This window comes from Drosophila takahashii, chromosome X (genome assembly GCF_030179915.1).
Source record: "Drosophila takahashii strain IR98-3 E-12201 chromosome X, DtakHiC1v2, whole genome shotgun sequence".
NCBI lineage: Eukaryota > Metazoa > Arthropoda > Insecta > Diptera > Drosophilidae > Drosophila > Drosophila takahashii.
The window spans coordinates 11693816-11713478 of NC_091683.1; the positions used below are offsets into that span (position 1 = coordinate 11693816).

General features: G+C 47.3%; 6 protein-coding genes across 8 annotated transcripts; 2 read left to right on the forward strand and 4 right to left on the reverse strand.

Annotated features, from left to right (window-relative positions):
• Positions 1-13: 13 nt before the first annotated feature.
• Positions 14-1852, forward strand: Nmd3 (60S ribosomal export protein NMD3). Its single transcript, XM_017140189.3, has 2 exons — positions 14-1044; positions 1106-1852. Exons 1-2 carry the CDS (start codon positions 107-109, stop codon positions 1740-1742), a joined length of 1575 nt encoding a protein of 524 aa, XP_016995678.2. The 5' UTR covers positions 14-106; the 3' UTR covers positions 1743-1852.
• pn (exopolyphosphatase prune) lies at positions 1738-3378 on the reverse strand. Its single transcript, XM_017140191.3, has 2 exons — positions 3219-3378; positions 1738-3154 (listed from the first exon to the last, which is right to left on the reverse strand). Exons 1-2 carry the CDS (start codon positions 3264-3266, stop codon positions 2003-2005), a joined length of 1200 nt encoding a protein of 399 aa, XP_016995680.2. The 5' UTR covers positions 3267-3378; the 3' UTR covers positions 1738-2002.
• Positions 3379-3560: 182 nt separating this feature from the next.
• On the reverse strand, positions 3561-7750 carry LOC108056391 (uncharacterized). Its single transcript, XM_070218522.1, has 9 exons — positions 7585-7750; positions 7049-7435; positions 6922-6991; positions 6304-6863; positions 5925-6250; positions 5283-5469; positions 4771-5227; positions 4172-4713; positions 3561-4114 (listed from the first exon to the last, which is right to left on the reverse strand). Exons 1-9 carry the CDS (start codon positions 7748-7750, stop codon positions 3768-3770), a joined length of 3042 nt encoding a protein of 1013 aa, XP_070074623.1. The 3' UTR covers positions 3561-3767.
• A 31-nt stretch (positions 7751-7781) lies between these two features.
• Positions 7782-12159, forward strand: Cyp4d14 (Cytochrome P450 4d14). Of its 2 annotated transcripts, none has more exons than XM_070218516.1 (3): positions 7782-7992; positions 10620-11076; positions 11130-12159. In XM_070218516.1, exons 2-3 carry the CDS (start codon positions 10679-10681, stop codon positions 12019-12021), a joined length of 1290 nt encoding a protein of 429 aa, XP_070074617.1. In that variant the 5' UTR covers positions 7782-7992; positions 10620-10678; the 3' UTR covers positions 12022-12159. The 2 variants fall into 2 exon arrangements, with proteins under 2 accessions (XP_070074617.1, XP_016995679.2); XM_017140190.3 differs by lacking the exon at positions 7782-7992 and adding an exon at positions 9821-10013.
• Positions 12160-12819: 660 nt separating this feature from the next.
• Positions 12820-13443, reverse strand: ND-B14.5A (NADH dehydrogenase (ubiquinone) B14.5 A subunit). The gene is made up of 2 exons (XM_017140194.3): positions 13284-13443; positions 12820-13164 (listed from the first exon to the last, which is right to left on the reverse strand). Exons 1-2 carry the CDS (start codon positions 13344-13346, stop codon positions 12913-12915), a joined length of 315 nt encoding a protein of 104 aa, XP_016995683.1. The 5' UTR covers positions 13347-13443; the 3' UTR covers positions 12820-12912.
• Positions 13444-13593: 150 nt separating this feature from the next.
• On the reverse strand, positions 13594-19399 carry LOC108056412 (uncharacterized). 2 transcript variants are annotated; one of them, XM_070219021.1, is made up of 4 exons: positions 19055-19399; positions 17796-18016; positions 14735-15031; positions 13594-14677 (listed from the first exon to the last, which is right to left on the reverse strand). In XM_070219021.1, the coding sequence occupies exons 2-4, from the start codon at positions 17838-17840 to the stop codon at positions 13940-13942; spliced, it is 1080 nt and encodes a 359-aa protein (XP_070075122.1). In that variant the 5' UTR covers positions 17841-18016; positions 19055-19399; the 3' UTR covers positions 13594-13939. The 2 variants fall into 2 exon arrangements, with proteins under 2 accessions (XP_070075122.1, XP_016995682.2); XM_017140193.3 differs by lacking the exon at positions 17796-18016.
• Between the last annotated feature and the right edge of the window lie 264 nt (positions 19400-19663).

The following is a 19663-nucleotide window of genomic DNA, read 5'->3' on the forward strand; positions in this document are numbered from 1 at the left end:
TTGACCCCCCGATAACTTTCACTCGCACGTGTTTACAAACCAGTGCATTCCATTCCCGAAACGCCATTGTGAAATAGCTGCGCCACAGAGATTCTCCAGAGGATTAATGGATCACGAATACGCTGGCGTTAGCCCGCTGGGCGCCGGGGAGGGCAAGGGGGCCGGCGGCGCCGCCACGAACGCGGTGGTTCTGTGCTGCGAGTGCGGAGTGGCCATCACCCCGAATCCGGCCAACATGTGCGTCACCTGTCTGCGCAACCATGTCGACATCACGGAGAACATCCCCAAGCAGGCGGTGCTGCACTTCTGTCGCAACTGCGAGCGCTACCTGCAGCCGCCGAACGAGTGGATCCAGGCCTCCCTGGAGTCCCGCGAGCTCCTGGCCGTTTGCCTGAAGAAGCTAAAGGGCCTCAAAGACGTGAAACTGGTGGACGCGGGCTTCATCTGGACGGAGCAGCACTCCAAGCGCATCAAGGTCAAGCTGACGGTGCACGGCGAGATCACCGGCGGCACGGTGCTGCAGCAGGTCTTCGTGGTGGAGTTCACGGTCCAGAATCAGATGTGCAACGACTGCCATCGCACCGAGGCCAAGGACTTCTGGCGCTGCCTGGTGCAGGTGCGCCAGCGGGCGGAGAACAAGAAGACCTTCTACTACCTGGAGCAGCTGATCCTCAAGCACAAGGCCCACGAGAATACGCTGGGCATTAAGCCGGAGCACGGCGGCCTGGACTTCTTCTATGCGAGCGACAACCACGCCAGGCGCATGGTCGACTTCCTGCTGACCATGGTGCCCGGCAAGGTGACCACCTCGAAGCGGCTCATATCGCACGACATCCACAGCAACAACTACAACTACAAGTACAACTGGTCGGTGGAAATAGCGCCGGTGTCGAAGGACAGTGCCGTCTGCCTGTCCAAGAAGCTGCGCCACCAGCTGGGCAATCTCTCGCCACTGGTCCTGGTTAACCGGGTGTCCAGCAGCATTCACTTGATCGATCCCCTGACCGCACAGATCGCAGAGCTCACCTCGCAGGTGTACTTCCGGTGGGAAATCTCTTGATGCTTTGTTAAATTGGATTTAGCTAATTGATTGGCCTTTTTTCAGCGCTCCCTTCGAGGCCGTCTGCAATCCCAAGCAGCTGGTCGAGTACATCGTCATGGACATCGATGTGATCATGGAGAAGGACCGCAAGAGTTATCCCGGCCAGGGGCAGGTCTCCTTCAAGCACGCCCTCTGCGACATTTGGGTGGTGCGAGCCTCGGAACTGGGCATCAACGACAATCCCATTCACACGCGCTCCCATTTGGGCCATTTGCTCAAGGTGGGCGACTCGGTGATGGGTTACAACACGGGCGAGGCGAACATCAACGACCAGGAGTTCGACAAACTGTCGCCGGACCTAATTCCGGATGTGATCCTGGTGCGCAAGCACTACGATCGGCAGACCAGGCTCAGCCAGCGCATGTGGAAGATCAAGCATCTGGCGGCGGAGGCCACCGACGAGCGCAGCAAGTACGACTACCACGAGTTCCTCGATGATCTCGAGGAGAACGAGGATATACGCGGGCAGGTCAACATCTATCGCGACTCGAACAAGACGATACCCGTTGAGGTGCAGGCCGCCGCCGGCGGGGATGTGCCCCAGATCACGCTGGAGGAGATGCTGGAGGACATGACGCTCGAGTGCGCCGACGACGAGATGGGCGAGGAGGATGGGGAGCCCGAGGAGCCGCAGCTGTAGTTCTCTTTTTTTTTTATTTATCTATCATAACCGCTTTCTTTTTACCCATGTATGCCCTGTACATATTCGCTTAATCCACATAAACAACTAGGAAACTAGAGGAAACTTAATGTGTGGAATACTACTCCCTGGGAAACTAATTTCGCCCCTATGTTGCCAAGGAATACTGAAGAATTTCGACAATATCATAGATTTGCTACTCCTTTTTGGTAACATAAATGGTTTCACTAAAATTCTAGCTAAGTCTTGTCTAAGCTCCTTTACGAGAGTCCCAGCTGCGGTTTCTCCTTGAAGAAGTACACCTCTTCGCAGTCGCAGCCATGCTCCGCCTCCCATTCGAGCAGCGCTCGCTTCACGATGGGCAGGATGTGCTTTCGGGTGGCCTGGACGTTGTGCTGGCGCAGGAAGCAGCCGCCCATAAAGCGGGTGTCCACCGCATGGGCTTGCAGCTCCAGCTTTGGGTCCTGGGACTCCATTAGTGCGTGCCGCACGCGCTCCACAAACTGACTCTGGCCGGAGAGAGAGATCAGGGCCAGGTCTCGCTGAACCTGGCCGTCGGCAGGTGAGACATACATGCCCAGGATGACGAGCAGGTTGCTCTCCACGCCGAACTCGCGTACGGCCTTCTCGGCGCCCGATTTCTCCACGAAATCCCTGACCAGGATGGGCATTCCGGCCAGGGGAACCACCTGGCGATCGGTCTGCAGGATTTTCATGTCCTTGCGCAGCACCTCGGTGAGCGTAAGCCTACTAATGTCCGCCCTGGCGGCCACTAGCTCGTCGAAGAGGCTGCTCCGCTGGTCCTCCCGGCGGCACAGCTCCCTCTCCAGCTGCTCCACCATGGCCACATCCCGGGGACCAAAGCGCTTGGCCGCCGGGGCAAAGTTAATGGTGTCCAGCACGATGGTGGCGTGCAGCAACTGGGCCACGCCGGCGGATCGGGGCTGCTCCTCGGCCAAGTAGCGCTGGGCCACCAGAGTGGCGCAGGATCCGACGGCCGCATCGATGTCCAGCACACAGCTAGCGGGAAGCTGCTTGAAGGACGCACTGCTGTCCTCCAGCGGCCTGTGATCCAGAATCTCCGAAACATTCGCGGCCAGCGGGCTGACATGGTGATCCACCAGGATAACGCTCACGTCCTGGGCCACCTCGCTGGGAATATCGTCGCGGAAGAGCAGCGCCGCTTCGGCAATGCCGCACTGGCCAAACAGATGGCCCACCTCCGTTTTCAGGGGGTAATCCCGGCGAGGAATGTTCAGTATGGGCACATAGTCGTGCTCCCGGTGGCGCTGGGCGTAGACGAAGGCCAGGGTGACGGCGGATACGGCCGAGTCCAGGTCGCACGACTCGTTGCCCATCACCAGGTGCAATTTGCGGCCAGGTGACACTGAAACCTCCACCTCCGCCAGATGCTGCGGAAGATGAGAAGCCTTAGGAGTGCTGGGTCCACTCGATACCCACTTGCAGAACACTCACCCGCCCCAAGGCGCCGCGGGCCTGGGCCAGAAAACGCAGGAAACACATTTCTACGCCGGGAAAACTGTGAAAAGCTGGGAAAACAAACGGCTCTGTTCCATATAATTCAACAGTTGACAGTTATCGATTGGCAAAAGCAAAAGCAAAAGCCTGAAAATAGCTTTAAAAGCCAGATGTTTAGTTGTGTTTATATGACGCAGGATTGTAATCTCTTGTTGTTCAGCTAGCCCAGCTTAATCGCCTCAATTGGGTTTATTCCACTCTCTCGATTGCTATCAGCTGCATCTTTTCCTTATCAGCAGGGTTTTAAAATCTATAGGCAATTGTTGCTATATATATTTGGGGAGTTATTTCTTTATTATTTCGTTAGCATTATCACATAGTTTTTAGTTGTATTTAAATTCGTTAACTACCGTTAGTTACTTTTCAAATCTAGCTAGTTTGGCGGTAAACCGTCAAATCCGTCCATCTCCACGCCAGCTGACTGCTATCGATAACGGCAGATAGATTCAAACTGCTTTGGCGCCACTTTAATACTAAAATCACAAATCATTGGTACAATCGCGGACGCAGCCCAACATTAACACCGCTCCTCGATCGCAGCACAATCTTGATGGACGGCTCCACCTGCGGGCCCATTGGAAGCAGCTGGTAGTGCCGCACCAGCTTGATCACCATGGTTTTCAGCTCCAGCAGGGCAAACTTCTGGCCGATGCAGTTCCTCGGTCCGGCGGAGAAGGGTATGTAGCTGTAGGGCCCCAGTCGGGTGGCGGCCCCATCCCCCCCCAGGTGCCTCTCCGGTTGGAAGAGCAACGGACTGGCAAAGAGTTCCTCATCCCGGAGGAGCTGCCAGAGAAGTACGACCACATTGGTTCCCGCCGGGATGTGGCCGCCATCTAAAGTGGATTTCAGGTTAGTTTAGTGAGATTTACACCCTTGTTTCTTCCTCTCACCTATGGCCAAATCCCTTTCCAGACAACGGGCCACCGCCGGAATGGGCGGATACAGACGCAGCGACTCCTTGACCACGCAGTTCAAATACGGAAGGTCGGCGAAATCCGAATGGACGACCCGCCTGTCCAAATCTCCGCCGTAGCGCTCGCGCAGCTCCGCGAACAGCCGCTGCTGCACTGCCTCGTGGCGGGAGAGCAGGTACAAGCAGAAGGAAACCGCCGAGGTGCTGGTGTCGTGACCCTCGAAGATGAAGGTGTTCACCTCGTCGCGAATCTGCTGGTCGGTCAGCGGCTGTCCATCCACCGAGGCCCGCAGCAGGGTGTCCAGCAGGGCATGGCGCTTCTCTGGCATCTCTGGCTTCTCCTGGTGCGATTCCCTGGCCAGGAGAAGGCGACGCTGCTCTATGATGCCATTGGTGAACTGATGCAGACAGCGGACGCCGGCCTGCTGCTTCCTGAAGCCACTGGGCCAGCACAGGCGGAAGATCTGGGGGAACAGGAGATGCGGTCGCATGAACCGGGTGGCCAAGATGTTTGTCAGACTGAAAGGGGTTTAAAGGTAACTGCAGGATAGCTTTGATATGTATTCTCACACCCACTCTTTTACAGCGCAGACCACCTCGGAATCGTCATCTTCCTGGGCGCCCACACTTACACCCATGGCAGTTTCGGTGATGATGTCCAGGGCAGCCAATCCCACAAAGGGATAGATGTTTACAGCTGAAACGCCCTGGGAATGGGGCTTCAGACGCTCCACTAACCTAGAGCTTTGCCTGTCGAAGACCTCCACGAACTGCTCCAGGATGCTGAAGTGGAACGTGGGCGTGATGATCTTGCGCATCGTGTGCCACTCCTCGCCGCGGCTCAGCAGGAGTCCATTGCCCAGCCAGCCACGTAAAGCCCAGTACATGGTGCCCTTCCTCAGCTGCTGCTGGCTATGCAGCAGTGCATCCACGTGTCGCGGCTCCGCTGTCACCACAATCACATGGCCCAGGACGCAGCCCATGAAGCTGCGACCAAATCGCTGGACATACTCGTGGAATTTCTCATGGAGATCTGGATTATATAGAGGGAAACTGAAGAAACTCCAGGAATTTAAGCCGCAACTTACTGTCTGGCTGGAAACTGCGCATCTGCCAGGCGGAACCCACGAGGGGAACCCTCGAAACACTGGGCACCACGCCGCGCAGAGGATGTCGCAGCTCCTTAAGAGCCAAGCGGCACAGCCAGGCCACCAGACGGGCGACCAGGAGAGTCGCCAGCAAACCCACCAGCATGTTGTGATCCCTGTCAAGCAGCTAATCTTATCTGGAGCAGGGCAAACGGATTACCTATTTATACACTCGAGTTTATATAAGCAAACCGATTCGAATTGTGCGCCCAGAGATGGGGAAATGCGGCACCAGGCTGAGCGAGATGGGAAAACCACCAGCCAGCTGTTTTTCCGCCACAACAGCTGGTGGAATCAATCATTAGTTAAGTGCCGCAGTCAATGAATCGCACTTCCCATTCGATTTAACCAAAATACAGGTAATTATCTATACACTCATAGAAATTAATTTCTACATTTTAGAAATCTCGCCATTAAATCGGAATACCTTTGAAAATAGAAAGAAAATTTGCCTTTGAATATAGAAAACCTTTCTAGATAAAGAAAATTCAAGAACGATTTTTCTAGATTTTAAGGAAAAGTGTAGAAGTACACACACATTCACATTTATTCTAAACAAATACGGATAATTTTTCAGGCTTTGCGGGGTTTCAAGCCCAAATGGACGCCGTTGGCCGAGCGGAGGACGATGTTCATCGAGTGCCGGGGCTCGGGGCCCAAAGGCAGCAGCTCGAAGTGCCGGAGCAGCTTGCTGACGGTGCTCTTCATCTCCAGCAGGGCGAACTTCTGGCCAATACAGTTCCTGGGTCCGGCGGAGAAGGGAATGTACGCATACGGATGAGCCTGCGGAACGTCCGCTTCGAATCGCTCCGGTCGGAACTCATCGGGTGACTCGAAGTACTCGGGATCGCGCAGGAGAACATAGATGCCCAGCGTGAAGTTGGTGCCCGCTGGAATGCGCTTGCCACCTGGGAATAGAGGAGTCTTAGTTGGTTGCTCGCGAGACAGGATCACTACCCACGTATCTCCACATCCTCGGCGAACCAGCGGCCGATCATGGGCACCGGCGGATGCAGACGCAGCGACTCCTTGATCACATTCTCCAGGTACTTCAGCTCGCCGAGATCGCGCAGGCTAACTGCCCGCTGGCGATCCTCGCCGAGAACCTCGCGAATCTCCTGCACCAGACGGCGCTGCACCTCCGGATGCCTGGAGATCTCGTACAGACAAAATGAAATGGCCGATGTGGTGGTGTCGTGGCCCTCGAACATGAAGGTGTCCACCTCCTCGCGGATGTCCTCGTTGCTCAAAGGAGCGCCATCGATGGTGGACTGCAGCAGCACGTCCAGCAGGGCCAGGCGGCGCTTCTGGCCCAGATCGTCCACCAGTTCATCGGGCGTCGCATCCTTGGAACTGCTGACCAGCGTTTGACGACGCTCGCGGATGATGTTCTCCGTGAAGTCGTGCATCACCTTGATGGCTGCATCCTGGCGTTTGGCCTCCGTTGGCTGGGTCAGCCGGAATATCCAGTCGACGCGCTGCCAGGCGTGGATAAAGCGAGTGATCATGATGTTGGTGATGCTGGCGCAAAGGGGAAATTGGTCAGATAAAAGGGGTATTGCACCTGGAGCACACTCACTCATTGACAGCCTGGACATAGGGAAGATTGGGATTCCTCTGGGCATTGATCTTTGTGCCCATGGCGGTTTCTAAGCGGAGGAAGAAAAAGGAGTAAAAATATAAATATAAAAACCATTTATAGTAACCTGCAATGATATCCAGAGCAGTTAGACACACCACCGGAAAGATGTTGATGGGCGTCTGGCCATCGGCCCGCGATTGAAGTTGCTCCACCATCACGGCGCTCTGCTGATCGAAGATCTCAACGAACTGCTCCAGGATCTTGAAGTGGAACGTCGGCGTTATGATCTTCCTGCGACCGTGCCACTTCCTGCCCGTGCTCATCAGCAATCCCTCGCCCAGCCAGGGATTCAGCAGCTTGTACAGATTGTTCTTGGTGATGTGCTGCTGGCTACTCAACACGAACTCAATGTCCCGGGGATCCGTGGAGAACACGGCCAGCTGGTGGATGACCCACACCCGGTAAAGGCGACCGTACTTGCGCTGGTTCTTGGTCACAAAGTCCATGATTTCTAGGGGTTTTAGAGTTTAAAGGTCGAAGGTGAGATCGGGATTTGCTATTCATAAGTGGCCAGATAACTGCTATTAATCTACAAGCTTTCTATTTACTAGATATTTTAAATTTATACTACAGAGCGTCATGATATCATAGAGAACTCACGTTCGGCATTTAAACCACGGTACATGAGCACGTTTCCCAGGAGCGGAAGTGGCCGCGGACCCGGCATATAGTGCAGCATATCGTTGCGCCGCTTCCGCCAGAAGTAATCCCACACAAGGAGTGTGGCGAACGCCACCAGGAGTAGCAGACCCAGAACTCCCAGCATTGTGCAGCGGACGACGAGCGACGAACTACTGAACAGCCCTATAAATAATAATAATTCGTTCTTTATCTCCCGCAACGCTTGGTGGGGCTCTTAATCTGGAATCCACCGCTGGGTTGAATTCCGTAAGAGAGAAGCGAGTGCCTAAGAGAACGTAACCCTCGTCTGGTAATCTACTTTTCTCAATGGGCTGTTCCAAATGCGAATTTTACTAACCGGGATTTCATAGCCCAGTCACGATGATGGTTAGTCTTTTTTTTAAAGATCATGCTTAGTCGAGTAATTTAAGCTCTGTATAGGATATGAATTTTAGGATATTAATTTAAATAACTACTGTTAATTAGCATATACTGAACTTTTAAATTATTATGATATTAAATTAACTGTTAATTTATTAAGATATAGGTTTAATAGTTGTTAAATTATTAATCGAGATGTGTAGAAATACAAAGCAAATAAAAAAGTTATAAATCTTCTACACATCTTATAAAATTCGCACTGATTAAGACTTCCTATTTCCAACTAATCACCATGAGTTGTAGATATGACCATCCAGTCACCATGAGACCATCGAATGGTTATCAATAGCTGTATTCTTTGCTCGACTAGCTAAACATTCTTATCAGTAATGTAATTGGGTTAACCACGACTATTATAGTTGTCGAATTTATCGAACATCAGTAGATTTGTTGTAGAACAAATTTAGAAATCCCATTTGTTTAGCTTATCTTACTCTTAAGAAAACACTGAAGTTTATTATTTGGTCAATCATGATTACCAGGCAGCTCGGAGCTCTTATCAATTTCGCTCGTCATGCTTATTCAGCAAATCGAGGTAAATATTGGACCTAAAGTTGGATTAGGCAGATAATATAGATATCTATCCGGGATATTTGAGGGATATACATTTTAATAAAGTCAGCAATAATTATAATGATATAAACAAAATTCCGGTATAACGCTCATGCACGATGAATTAAATCATTCAATAGAGATATTTATTTTTTAGCGTAACGGAAGTCGTTTAAAAATCATCAATGGATCGATCGATTTGGTCTGATTAATTCTACACACTTCTGCTAATTCCGGTTTTCGATGTAATGAGGTTCAAGTTTAATAGCATTGAGAAATATACCCGCATAGTGTTTGTTTAAATATTAAATTATTCAGAGAGTTCTAGTTTAACCTGTTATAGAACAGCATCCAAGCTCTTCTCTTCTGATCTATCTGATCTCCGATCTTAAATTACATCTTCAGATTTAAGAGAGTCTCGCTTGAAGAGAGCTTGCTCTTAACTGCATAGATCTATGTATTAAATAAATCCTATACAATTAATTTTATTTAACTTTTATCCATAAATTAGTATCCATCTTTTAATTTTCAGTTTTAAAGTATTGTAATTTTATTCTTTACTTCCAGATAGTGTTAAAATTATTGGGGATTCCCCAAGTAAAGTAGCTTTCCTTGCCTTGGGATTTTAAAAGTTCTTTCAGATTTAGGATTACCCACTATTACAAACAATAAATTTATTTAATTTCCAATTACATTGGTTAAACCATTATCTATTCAAATATTTGTTTGGTCTTTGGTTCCACACGCCTGACAAAAGCTTTCGATCTAATCGGACATATAACCTGGTACTCTGGTACTCCTACGGGGAGATAACGCTGCATGCGAATTTCCCAGGCCCACGCTCGCGTTATCCAAGAAAGGGGGGCGGACTTTTAGTCTTCCGATAGTGGCGAAGCCTCGAGTCACGATGAAGGTGCAGTTTCCGGTTCATTCATCAAATAAATTGGTCCTCGAAGATCCTCGTTGAGATGACATTTCCAGGCGACAAACTCATCAGTTTGTTGAGAGATGAAGGGAGAATGAAACCCTCCCGGGTTGACACACCAATTGGTAGCCTGGTTTTGACCCCGGTCGTAATTTGTGGCCTTCGCCTTGGTTTTCGGCTCCAGTCCACTGATTGTGGTCGCCTTATCGCAATCCGTGTTGGCTACAAAACAGCCCCGCCGCCGAGCAGAACCAACCAGTCGATGGCAAACGGTGCCAGCGTTAGATAGATCAATTCTAAATCCATTCCACGCCGGAACTAGAAACCATGTACTTGGAGCTCGTTGCGATCCTCCTGACGACCCTGTTCGTGTGGGACTACCTGCGATTCAGGCGCCACAACAAAATGTACGCCGCCGCCGGAATCCGCGGACCCACCTGCTATCCTTTCGTGGGCAATGCGCCCATGATGATCAACGAGTCGCCCAAAAGTAGGTCATGGTCGGATAATAATACGATTATTACAAAACAAATCGGTTCCACAAGATTAGGTTTTGGTGATTCTAATCGCAAATTCTGATTCAAATTGGAGATTTTACAACTTGAAGTGAAAACAATTAAAAAACAGTTCAAAAATCAGAACTGAATGGTTTTGAAGAAACCAAAAGTGTGAGAATGTACAAATTTTAGATCATTTGTTGTAATACAACAAGGAAACAAATTTCATAAATTGAAGATTTTACAACTTGAAGTGAAAACAATTAAAAAACGGTTAAAATATTCAAAAATAAATGGTTTTGAAGAAACCAAAAGTGTGAGGATATATACATTTTAGATTATTTGTTGTAATACAACAAGGAAACAAATTTCATAAAGGTTCCACAAGATTAGGTTTTGGTAATACTGATAACGAATTCGAAAGAGATTGGAGATTTTATAACTTAAAGTGAAAACAATTAAAAAACAGTTCAAAAATCAGAACTGAATGATTTTGAAGAAACCAAAAGTGTGAGGATTTACAATTTTTAGATCCTTTGTTGTAATACAATACAATACAATTCAATACAAATTAAATGGATCAACTATTTCTTTTCCAGCCGTCTTCGATCTGCAATTCCGACTGATCGCACAGTACGGCAAGAATGTCAAGATCCAGATGATGGGCGAGCGCGGCTTCATGACCGCCGATCCCAAGATGATTGAGGCCATCATGAGCAGCCAGCAGACGATCCAGAAGAACAACCTCTACGGCCTGCTGACCAACTGGCTGGGCGACGGCCTGCTGGTTAGCAAGGGCCAGAAGTGGTTCCGCCGCCGGAAGATCATCACGCCCGCCTTCCACTTCAAGATCCTCGAGGATTTCGTGGAGGTCTTCGACCAGCAGAGCGCCATTATGGCCCAGCAGCTGCACGCGAAGGCGGATGGCAAGACGGTGATCAATATGTTCCCGGTGGCCTGTTTGTGTGCCATGGACATCATTGCGGAAACGGCCATGGGTGTGAAGATCAATGCTCAGCTGCAGCCGGACTTTCCCTACGTTCAGTCGGTGAAAAAGTGAGTACTAATCATATTCCTCAGCGAGCTAATGGATAACCATGTATTTCCAGTGCCTCTGCCACTTTGGCTGAGCGCTTCATGAATCCCCTGCAGCGCCAGGATGCCCTGATGAGGCTATTCTATCCCAAGGTGCTCGACAAGCTAAACGATTCCGTGAGCAACATGCACAGCTTCACCAACTCGGTAATCACCGAGCGTCGCGATCTCCTCCAGAAGTCCCTGGCTGGCAACGCTCCTCTCCTGAACGACGTGGGCCAGAAGCGCCGGATGGCCCTGCTGGACGTCCTGTTGCAGTCCACCATCGATGGGGCGCCCCTGAGCAACGAGGACATCCGCGAGGAGGTGGACACCTTCATGTTCGAGGGCCACGACACCACGACCAGCAGCATCGCCTTCACCTGCTACCTGCTGGCCCGTAATCCGGAGGCCCAGGCGCTCGCCTTCCAGGAGATTCGCGACGTCCTCGGCGACGACAAGTCGGCTCCGGTCACCATGCAGCAGCTGGGCGAGCTGAAGTACCTGGAGTGCGTGATCAAGGAGTCGCTGCGCCTGTTCCCCTCGGTGCCGCTCATCGGACGCCACATCACGCAGGACACCATGCTGGCTGGCAAGCTGATACCTGCCCACTCGGATGTGGTTATCCTGATATACCATGCCCAGCGCGATCCGGAGTACTTCCCCGAGCCGGAGAAGTTCCTGCCGGAGCGTTTCAGCATGGAGCGCAAGGGCGAGATCAACCCGTTCGCCTACACTCCCTTCTCGGCGGGCGCGAGGAACTGCATCGGCCAGAAGTTCGCGATGCTGGAGATGAAGAGCACCATCAGCAAGATGCTGCGGCACTTTGAGCTGCTGCCCCTCGGCGAGGAAGTGCAGCCGGTGCTGAACCTCATCCTGCGCTCCTCCACGGGCATTAACGTGGGCATCAAGCCGCGCGTCTATTAGGGACTCCTGGTTGGTTGTCGTTTGTTTTTTTTTAGCTATTTTTAAGTGAAGGGAACTGTAAATATTGCAATAAAATACTTTGTATATAGATGTATCCAGTGATGGATGGAGTTTTTTGTTTCTTAGCCATTTTTTGAATTTAAGAGATGTTTTTTAAAAATTCTACCCTTATTATGAGAAAGAAAAATCATTAAAAAGAAAGAATAATAAAGAAAATTAAAGTTATTTAAGTTTAAGGAACCAAATTCTTGTTTAACAAATTTTATAATTATCATAGGAAATATGATGTGGATATAATCATATTTTTTTCTTTCTCATAAATGCGATATACTATTTTTTTAATTTAAGAGATGTTAGAAGGACCTTTTTTAAAGAATCTACTCTTATCATGACAAAGAAAAAGCATTTAAAAGAAAGCAAAATTAAGAAAATTTAAGTTATGAAAAGGTAAGATAAATTCCCTTAAAGTTTAAAGAACCAAAGTCTTGTTTAACAGATTTTTTAAATAGCATAGGAAATGTGATGTGAATATAATCCCATATTTTTGTTTCTCATGAATGGTCTGTACCATTTTTTGAATTTAAGAGATGTTAGAAGGATCTTTTTTAAAGATTTTACTCTTATAATGACAAGGAAAAAGCATTTAAAAGAAAGCAAAATAAAAAAAATGAATGTTATTAAAATTTAAGGAATCAAATTCTTGTTTAACAAATTTTATAATTATCATAGGAGGTACATGATTCCTATATAGAGAAAACTCCAGTACCTCCATCACTGAATGCACTCACTACACTCCAGTTTCGATTTGAATGGATTCTATATTAGCTTTAACTCGCACTACAACTCAAAAAAAAACATTCCCGCGGATTCCCTTCGGGGGACTGGGGCCTCCTAATCCCAGGCGTAGGTCTTGCCCGGAGTGGGCAGCTTGGAGGAGGAGGCCTTGGCCGCCTCGCCGGCCTCCGCCGCCAGCTGCTTCTGCTGCTCCACCAGGTCGATGGGCGGGAAGACCTCGCGCCGGGCGTCCCGCTGGCAGTAGTAGTTGGCGGAGGCCAGGTGGGAGGGTCCGTCGGGGATTTCCGGCTGCGGCTGGGTGCGATCGGCCAGTCCGTCCTCGAAGCGAAGCGCCAAATTGTGCTCCCGCTGTAAGTAAAGTCGGTATCACCAAGAGATTCCCATTTTCCGTCTTACATAACGGAGAATCGAGAGTTCCGTGACCGGAAGATTCCCGGGGATTCGGAGCACGGAATAGGGATACTCACGCCCAGGAGGAAGGCCCGGATGCGCTGCAGCAAAGGCGAAACGTCACGGCGCAGGACAGACATTCTGATTCTGGTTTAAACAAAATAACTCAATTTATTATTTATTTGTGTGGCCTGCTATCGGGCTATCGATAGACTTAGATCTGGCGATAAACGCAGATGGTCATCTAGCGATGGCTATAGCTATGCAGTATATCGATAGCATCTAGCTACTTCAACCGTTCAAATTTAAAAGTTTAATTGGCTTAAAGGAATCTTTAAACTAGATCCTTAAACTTGCTTCTCCCAATTCCAAATCCCTTAAAATGCCTTTGTTATACTGTGTCTAAGTACGTGTATTTATTTTATTAATATTATATCGCCTTGCACTTTCCCAACTTTAGCGAGTGGAAAACTTTAGTTAATTCCCATAGAGTAATGATTAAAAAATTGAGGAAACTGGCTCCTTTGGTCGTCCGTTAATGATATACATATATAATAATAATAAATAAATAGTCGCTCTCTCGTTTCTGTTTCTGTTTCTGTCTTCAGTGTGTGTTGCTCTAATTGTAAATTAAACTAAGTACGCCGTAAACTAAACTACTGCAATTTAAAGCTGCCGCTTTAGTAGTTGCGCGAGTTGCTTTCAAACGATTCCAGGTTCTGTTCCCGCTCCATTAGGCGGTCGTGGACTCTGGCTGGGATTCGTCTGGCGAGGATTGGGTGGCCTCTGCGGGACTGGGCGCCAGCTGCTCCACGCTGACGGTGCGCACAAACTCGGCGGTGGCTTCGATCACAATTGTGGGCAAATCCTCGGCAGCTGTGGGTGCGGGTGCGGGTGCAACTGGAGCAGCTGCTTCTTCTTTGGTGGCTGGTGCTTCCGGTTCCGGTTCTGCTTCTGCTGCGCTGACTATCACGGCCACGGGCGCAGCTTCAGGCGCTGCTGGCTCCTCTGGCTTGATCTCAACGGGAGCTGGAGATGGAGCTGGAGCCTCCACCGGTGCAGGAGTAGGTGCTGCCTCAGGTGCCGGAGCAGGCTCTGCCACGGGAACGGGTGCAGGAGCTGCCTGAACCACTGGAGCCGCAGATTTGGGCACCGGTGCCGGCGACGCCGACTTGGCCTTGGCCGACTTGCCCACCGCCGGCGAGGGAGTACGCGACTTGAGGTTCTGCTCGTGGGCACTGCGGTCCATCAGCACCGAGGTGGACTGCGGCGGCGCCGGACTGGCCGCCCGCTTGATGTCCTCGATCTTGGCATCCATCTCGCTGCGGATCTCCTTGATCGGCTTCAGCAGGAAGACCGGCACATTGTCGTCCCGCCGCTGGTAGAGCATCTCGCCCTCGAAGTCCACCAGCTTGTGCTTGCGGGCGCGCAGCAGGATGCCCACCACCTTGTCGGATATGTAGTTGTAGATCTGTAAGATAGTAGCCCACTAAGTCACTGGGTCACCAAGAAAATCCAGGAAACTCACATTGAACAGCTCGCCGAAGGGAATCACGCGCATGGTGGGCTCGTCCTTGACGTCGTAGCCCTCCGAATTGATGATCTGGCACAGCTCGAGCATCTCCTTCATCACATGGATGTTGGCCTTCTGGCCACGCATCTCCGTGAGGCTGCCGGCCAGCGGCTTTCCGTACTGGTCCTTCGAGAAGGTCGGCTTGGGCGAGGAGGCGCGTCCGTCCTGGGAGAAGGGGTTCAGCAGCTGCGACTGCTTGTGCTGCGTCGCCTGGTTGTTGAACATGGCTACCTTGGAGGAGAGCGGCGAGTCCTGGAAGTGCAGAAGGCGAGATTCGTAAGTTTAAATTTAAAGGAAGCCTTTGAACTTTGCGCGGCGTTGCCAGACTTGTCACTGCTTAACCTGTCAGCTAACCGCGTTGCCAACTATTCGACAGGTGGGCGGTCAATTCAACTCAAGCTTAACTATAAGAATCAGCTAGTAATAGTAAATTATTTCAAATTACATATTGTTTAAGTTTAAGGCACTTATTTGCAATAAGATTCATTCAAAGCTGGTTTCAATTTAAAATAGATTAATGTTCTTCAAATTCCCCGTTCGCGTTGCCAACCACTCACCCACCCACTGGGCGCGCAATTAATGGTTTTCAAATTCAACAACTTGCTCGAACAAGTTCTCGCGGGAAAATTAATTAGCCGCAATTAAATAACAGCGGTCTTACATTTTGTGTAATTTTTCATCTAATAAGTGCAAGATTCCCGCGCCATGAGCCACCAGCGGCGGCCAAAGAAAGGAATGCGCAAATGTCGTGGTCATAAATAAAAGTCTCTGCGGAAAAGGGGGCGTACGAACAGGGGGCAATGTGTGGGCGGGGCAGCACACTTTGACGAACAACTAAAAACATATATATATATATGAATATATACGGCCACTTCCTATAGCCCAAGTAAAAGCGAGAGAAAAAGAAAACAGGAATGACCTTCACGGCCAATTTTCGCCACTAGCTGGTGTTTATTCTATTTGATTATAAATATTATTTATGGGCACTAGATCGAAATAAGAGTGGAGTCCCTGATCGAGTTGCCCGTGAATATGAATCTGAATATGAATGAATACTATTGACTATTGACTCTTCCCACTGCTTATGCGATGTTTATATAATTTGCCATTTTGGCAAGCGGCGCAATGACGTTCCGAATTTGTCTCTTTGATCAATATCCAAAAATTCGTCAATCAGGCGAATTTCATTCATATCGCACACAGTCGCAAAAGCGTTTAAAAATAAACCGAAGCCAACGATGAATGAAAAGCGGCCAGAACTTGGCGACCGCTTTTCACTTTGTTTTTTTTTTTTTTGTTCACCCCGGGGAGAAAGTCTGGGAAAAATGCATAATAAACTTGTCCATAGAAATTAGTTTTGAAATTTTCATTTCGTCACTGGGAAGTCGCCTCTCCACTTCGAGGGCGATAAAAACGAAATTTGTGCTGCAAACAAGGTACGCAGATCTCTAAACATAATGGAAATGCATTGCGAAAAGCCAACGACCTAAAAAACTGAAAAAACCAAGCTCATCGGGGAATCAAAATTAGCTAACAATTGTGGGAGACTTTCATTGAAATTTCTCCAATAATAAGTACAAGTTATAATATATTAAATATAATAAAAAGGAATTTTAAAGTATGATATTATTGAGCGTAGTATATAAATTATATAAAGTACAAGTTAAAATATTTTAAATATAATAAAAAGGAATTTTAAAGTATGATATTATTGAGGGTGGTATATAAATTATATGAAGTACAAGTTATAATATTTTAAATATAATAAAAAGGAATTTTAAAGTATGATATTATTGAGCGTGGTATATAAATTATATAGAAACTGAAACCGATATTGTCGTCTTTTTGGCCAACACTTTATATTGCAGCTGGCCGGGTCCGTTGCGAATTGGTTACGTAGTCCCCCCGGCTGTACGGATCTATTTGTCGGCGCCGTTGTCACTCTCGCAAAGTCTGGGCATTCTACACAGATATATTCTCTATACGGACGGACACTACGGACGGGTGTGGCTATGGGTATCTATGCATATTCAGCATTGCTATTTCGATGGTCATTGCCAAGAATTTTTCCGTGTTTTGATCTTTTTGGCTGTGCGAAAAACCGAAAAACCGAAAACCCGAAAACCCGTTTGTTTTTCTGCCATTCTATTCTATATGTTATATGTTCTATTTGTCTATATCTATTTGGTGTGGCAAAAAAAAGAGGCAAAAAGGCAAAAAGTCGGGGTGTGTATATTTTGGCAATTCATGTGGCGACAAATTAAAACAAATACAGCAGCAAATTTTCTGACAAAAAGAACAAACCCGCATTGTTATTGTTTTGTTTGTGGCTCTTTTAGAGGCTGAACATTCTTTATATCATTTCAATCCTAATGATTTTTAATCATGCTCTTGGAAACTGTCCAGACATTTTTCTCGCAGCTTTCGCTTGACATTTATTTTGGCCATTTGCATTATTATTTTTCCTTGCCTTTTTTTTTAAATTATATTTATTTTTTATTCCGACTTCTCACGCATTTCTTGTGGTTTTCTTTTCGACGCATAAATAATTTTCGGGCATTCGTCGCACGAGATATGCGGAAAAAACAATACAATGTGGCTGAGTTTCTGTTGTTGCGATCTTTTAATAGTTCCCAGTGCGGCATTCCAAACATTTCTTCAAATCCTAATCCAAATCCCTTTTTTATTTTCTGGCTCTGGTGTTTCTGGGCGGCATTTTTGGCAAACTTTTTAAATTTATTTTTTATACACTTTTTCAAAGGGATTCTATAAGATCTAAGTGAATTAAAATATTGTTTCCAATTGCAGGCAATATTTAGAAACCCTATGATTGTAATAACAATACCACATTTAACAAATTTTAGTTGTACAACTGTGATCTATAAATTTAAACATTTAAATTACTCGAAATTTTTAAAGATTAAGATTATTTAGGGTTGATACACAAAACTATACAGTTGTTACACTCAAGGGGGGATCATTTGGGATTATTGATCTAAAAATCGAGATTACTTACCACTACGAAACGCAGGGCCCCCAATTCGTGCGATACGTCCGTCATAATTGCACTGGTTTTAGGTTGATTGGGTTCCGGATTTTGGTTTTGATTTTGATTTTGATGCTGATTCTGGCTGGGATCTTCGACCGGCAGATGCAGATTGCTGCTGGGATGGGGTTACTGCTACTGTTACTGCTCTTTCTTGGCCTTTTGTCAGCCCGAATTCGCAACACTTTTGCCTGCAATCGGAAAGAGAAAAGAGTTGGAGACAAAGGCCCCGCGATGGGAAAGAAAACCAATTAAATTTAGCAACAAACAACATTCATAACAATGGAAATGTGTGTGATGTGCCATATCCCATTGTGGATGAGTTTTTTATGCCTGCGTCTATGGCGAATTGCCAAACGGCGTTTATTTACTCTTTGCTTTTTACCAGTTTTTACCATTTCCTTTGCGACCGAGACCCAGACCTCCAAAGAGGTCTACGGATCCACAGACCCCACCAACCAAAGCGAAACGAAATTACAGAAAGCAGGGAGATAGAAACAGAGACAGAAACAGAGACAAAAACAGAGGCCAAACAAAACAAAACAAAGCGAAAAAAGACCGTTAGGCCTGAACTTTTGAGCGCCCCTCGCATGGCAATAGTATAGTATCATGATAGTAATAGTTATAGCAGCATGGCATCATGGTATTCGTAGTCGTACGACCCCGAAAGATGAACCGGAATTCGGTTTCGTGCCCATTTCGCCGCTTTTTCCCATTTCGAATTAACTGGAAATTGCTGTGCATTAACCTCCGCGATTTCCAGCCAGCTTTAAGTTACCAACAACCTGCTACGCATATCAGGTATGTTTTTAGTTGGGATCCAGAGATCAATCACAGAAATTGATTTAAATAAGTATTCAATCAGTTGAACTCCAAGAGAACTTTAAGAAATGCATTGCAATTTTTTCTCCAACATAATATTATAATCGAAGATGATTTACATTCCCCCAAAGATAAAAGATTGAATACTATATGTTATTTAAGCAAAGCTTAGATATTCTTTTTCCTTTTAGAACGAAAGCAAAGATTTTGGGATCCTATAGAACAATAGTATGTATTCAAAGTACAACAAATCATTTATATAAGCAAATGTTGTTGGTACAACTAGTTAACTTGTGGGGGTTTTGAATGAAAAAATGGCTTCTAGTCTTTCCAGAGGCTTCGGAACTCCTTTGATCACTTATTCCATAAGGGTTAAACACTTTACCCCCTTTCCACAGTACACTCACTTTTCTTGGGGTTTCTGGAAGCTACTCCTCTTATTTCTTTTCTTTGGCTCTTGGCTAGCTGGAATTCCTCGATGTGTCGGGCTACCAAATATCCGTTTCGATTCGATCCACTCACAATGCAAAATGCAAACGTTTCGAAAACGTTTCTTCTTCTTTTTTTTTTGATTTAACAACGGAAAAAAAAACAAGAAAAATGTGATACTCGCGGTTTTAATTATTTTGTATTTGACTTGATTTGGATCTGATCGATGTGGTTGATTATATCTTTTGGTTTATTTCTTATTTTAATATATCTCTTATGGGTACACGCCGTTTGGTAGCTGCGACCAAAAGTGAGCGCCGAAAGCGATCGCGCTTTCTTTTTATAGCCGCGATGGCACGCACACCGCGACACACACACCTACAGGGCAGCTGCTTTTCTGATTTTCCGATTTTCCGATTTTCAGCTTCTTCTCAGCTTTTCTGCTTTGTTTTCCCGCTCTCGGCGTGTGAAAATGCTCTCTTCATTTTCTATTAATTTTAGACCGTCCTCACCATTTTTGCCCGCTTTTTTTCCCAGACAAACGTGAAAAACTCCCAGAAGTTGGAATTTCCAAGTTCAAGGGAGCA

Coding starts and splice junctions, on each gene's coding strand:
- Nmd3 (XM_017140189.3), top strand. CDS start 107: ATGGATCACGAATACGCTGGCGTTAGCCCGCTGGGCGCCGGGGAGGGC. Junction 1,045..1,105: donor ACCTCGCAGGTGTACTTCCG/GTGGGAAATCTC, acceptor GCCTTTTTTCAG/CGCTCCCTTCGAGGCCGTCT.
- LOC108056412 (XM_070219021.1), bottom strand. CDS start 17,840: ATGACGGACGTATCGCACGAATTGGGGGCCCTGCGTTTCGTAGTG. Junction 15,032..17,795: donor GGGCCCTGCGTTTCGTAGTG/GTAAGTAATCTC, acceptor CTGCACTTCCAG/GACTCGCCGCTCTCCTCCAA. Junction 14,678..14,734: donor CCTTCGGCGAGCTGTTCAAT/GTGAGTTTCCTG, acceptor ACTATCTTACAG/ATCTACAACTACATATCCGA.
- ND-B14.5A (XM_017140194.3), bottom strand. CDS start 13,346: ATGTCTGTCCTGCGCCGTGACGTTTCGCCTTTGCTGCAGCGCATCCGG. Junction 13,165..13,283: donor TCCGGGCCTTCCTCCTGGGC/GTGAGTATCCCT, acceptor CTTTACTTACAG/CGGGAGCACAATTTGGCGCT.
- pn (XM_017140191.3), bottom strand. CDS start 3,266: ATGTGTTTCCTGCGTTTTCTGGCCCAGGCCCGCGGCGCCTTGGGGCGG. Junction 3,155..3,218: donor CCCGCGGCGCCTTGGGGCGG/GTGAGTGTTCTG, acceptor CATCTTCCGCAG/CATCTGGCGGAGGTGGAGGT.
- Cyp4d14 (XM_017140190.3), top strand. CDS start 9,851: ATGTACTTGGAGCTCGTTGCGATCCTCCTGACGACCCTGTTCGTGTGG. Junction 10,014..10,619: donor GATCAACGAGTCGCCCAAAA/GTAGGTCATGGT, acceptor TTTCTTTTCCAG/CCGTCTTCGATCTGCAATTC. Junction 11,077..11,129: donor TACGTTCAGTCGGTGAAAAA/GTGAGTACTAAT, acceptor ATGTATTTCCAG/TGCCTCTGCCACTTTGGCTG.
- LOC108056391 (XM_070218522.1), bottom strand. CDS start 7,750: ATGCTGGGAGTTCTGGGTCTGCTACTCCTGGTGGCGTTCGCCACACTC. Junction 7,436..7,584: donor CCGTGGTTTAAATGCCGAAC/GTGAGTTCTCTA, acceptor TAAAACCCCTAG/AAATCATGGACTTTGTGACC. Junction 5,470..5,924: donor ATTTGGGCTTGAAACCCCGC/AAAGCCTGAAAA, acceptor AGATAAGATTAG/CTGCTTGACAGGGATCACAA.